Source organism: Brachionichthys hirsutus, chromosome 11, assembly GCF_040956055.1.
Source record: "Brachionichthys hirsutus isolate HB-005 chromosome 11, CSIRO-AGI_Bhir_v1, whole genome shotgun sequence".
NCBI lineage: Eukaryota > Metazoa > Chordata > Actinopteri > Lophiiformes > Brachionichthyidae > Brachionichthys > Brachionichthys hirsutus.
The window spans coordinates 908787-910546 of NC_090907.1; the positions used below are offsets into that span (position 1 = coordinate 908787).

General features: G+C 56.7%; 1 protein-coding gene across 1 annotated transcript in view; it reads left to right on the top strand.

Moving 5' to 3' along the window:
* timm50 (translocase of inner mitochondrial membrane 50 homolog (S. cerevisiae)) overlaps positions 1-1360 on the top strand; it is a 9111-nt gene extending 7751 nt beyond the window's left edge. The window contains 3 exon segments of the mRNA XM_068745485.1: positions 171-327; positions 397-503; positions 583-1360. Of these exon segments, the coding sequence (XP_068601586.1) occupies positions 171-327; positions 397-503; positions 583-681 (363 nt within the window). The 3' untranslated portion in view covers positions 682-1360.
* The last annotated feature ends 400 nt before the right edge of the window (positions 1361-1760 follow it).

Consider the following 1760-nt stretch of genomic DNA (forward strand, 5'->3'; position numbering starts at 1 on the left):
CCCATCTGGCCCTCACTAATGGCCACCAGCTGGAGGCACCAGAGAAAGTGTGTTTGTTTCGGGGCTTCTCATTTAAATATTCAGACAATAATAAAGTATTTGATTGATGTGGATTCACGGGGGGGGTAGATGTCCCGGTAACCCCCCCCCCGTCTGCGTCTCTCTGACAGGACGTGGCGTGTCTGAACCGGGACACCAGCAAGGTGATCATGGTGGACTGTAAGCGCGAGGCCTTCAGCCTGCAGCCCTTCAACGGGATGGCGCTGAAGAGGTGGGACGGGAACTCGGAGGACCGGACGCTCTACGACCTCGCCAACTTCCTGAAGAGTGAGTCGCGGCGTCCGCGACCCCGGCGGAGCGCTTTCCCGTCATGACGGATGCTCTTCTGTCCGGCAGCCATCGCTCTGAGCGGCGTGGACGACGTCCGCACCGTGTTGGAGAACTACGCCCTGGAGGACGACCCCATCGAGGCCTTCAAACGCCGGCAGGCTCAGCTGGCGCAGGTGGGCGGAGCAATGGGACGCAGCCTTTGTGTCGCGTGTCTGGACTCGCTCTGATTTCATTGGCCCGTTCGTCCCTCAGGGGGAGGAGCAGCGGCTGTCGGAGCTCTCCCAGCAGAAGAAGCAGGTTCTCTCTCTCGGATCCTTGGCCTCGCGATTCTGGCGCCCCAAGCAGCAGTGAGTTCCCGCCCCCTCGCGACGCCTCCGCCAATCGCAGCCTGGCTCACCTGCAGCGTCGCGGCGAAGGGAGGAGCGTGGAGGCGCGACAGAACAACCGTCCTGTCTGAGTGGGCGGGTCTGCGGTGCGAGGGTGATGCACCAATGAGGGAGGGAGGACATCGTTGGCCCCGCCCATGCTCACCTTGATACATCTCAGACTGCTGATTGGTTTAAAAGAAAACGGGGGAGGATCCCGATCAGGTTAAATGCTATTTATGGGTGAGGGGCTGATCTCGGATCAGCGCGGCCGTTACCTCTCAGGTGTGACCTGAGATCAGCGGCGCCCCCTCCTGGAGCAAACTGAACCTGAGACTTCCTGTTGAAGCGTTTTATTTACTCGTTATTGATCGGTGTGGTGTCATTCTTATTGTTCTAATCCCATGAAGTGACTCTGAACAGTTTTCACTCCGACCGTGACGCCAGGCGGCTTTAGGTACCGGCTTTGGCGCCGCCTTAAACGCGCCGGGAGCAAAGGGGCGGCGTTCACACCCCGGAGAAGCAGCACCTCCGCTTCCTGTCGGATTACAGGAAGCTAAGTCGTTAGCTTCAGCAAGTCTCCATCTAAATCTTTCTTCTGCACAACAAAGAATCTGTTTTTTATGTTTTCTGATCCGAGATGATCAATAAACACCTTGTGATTATTATTTTTCCTCCATTGCCCCGTATTAAATATTGACGAACATCTTTCACGTTCTTGTTTTAAAGCCGAGTCCCAGCCGAGTCCCAGCCGAGTCCCAGCCGAGTCCTGAACACACAAATCTGTTTCCTTCCTCTCTGATGGGGTTGAATCCCTCTGGACCGTCCGCCTGGCGTGGACGTGCGTTCCCTCGCCTCTTTCCGGGTGCTCCGGATCCCGACTAGCCTCTCCGGGAAGTTCGATCCGGTCTGAAAGCTCCATGCTAACGCTGGCTAGCTAGCACAAATATCATGCTGTGGATGAAGGAGCTCGAACCCATGTTGACAAAACCATTTCCTCATTGGCTCGTTGCTATGGCAACCTCGGCTGACCTGCTGACGCTGTGATGCTAAGCTAGTGCAGGA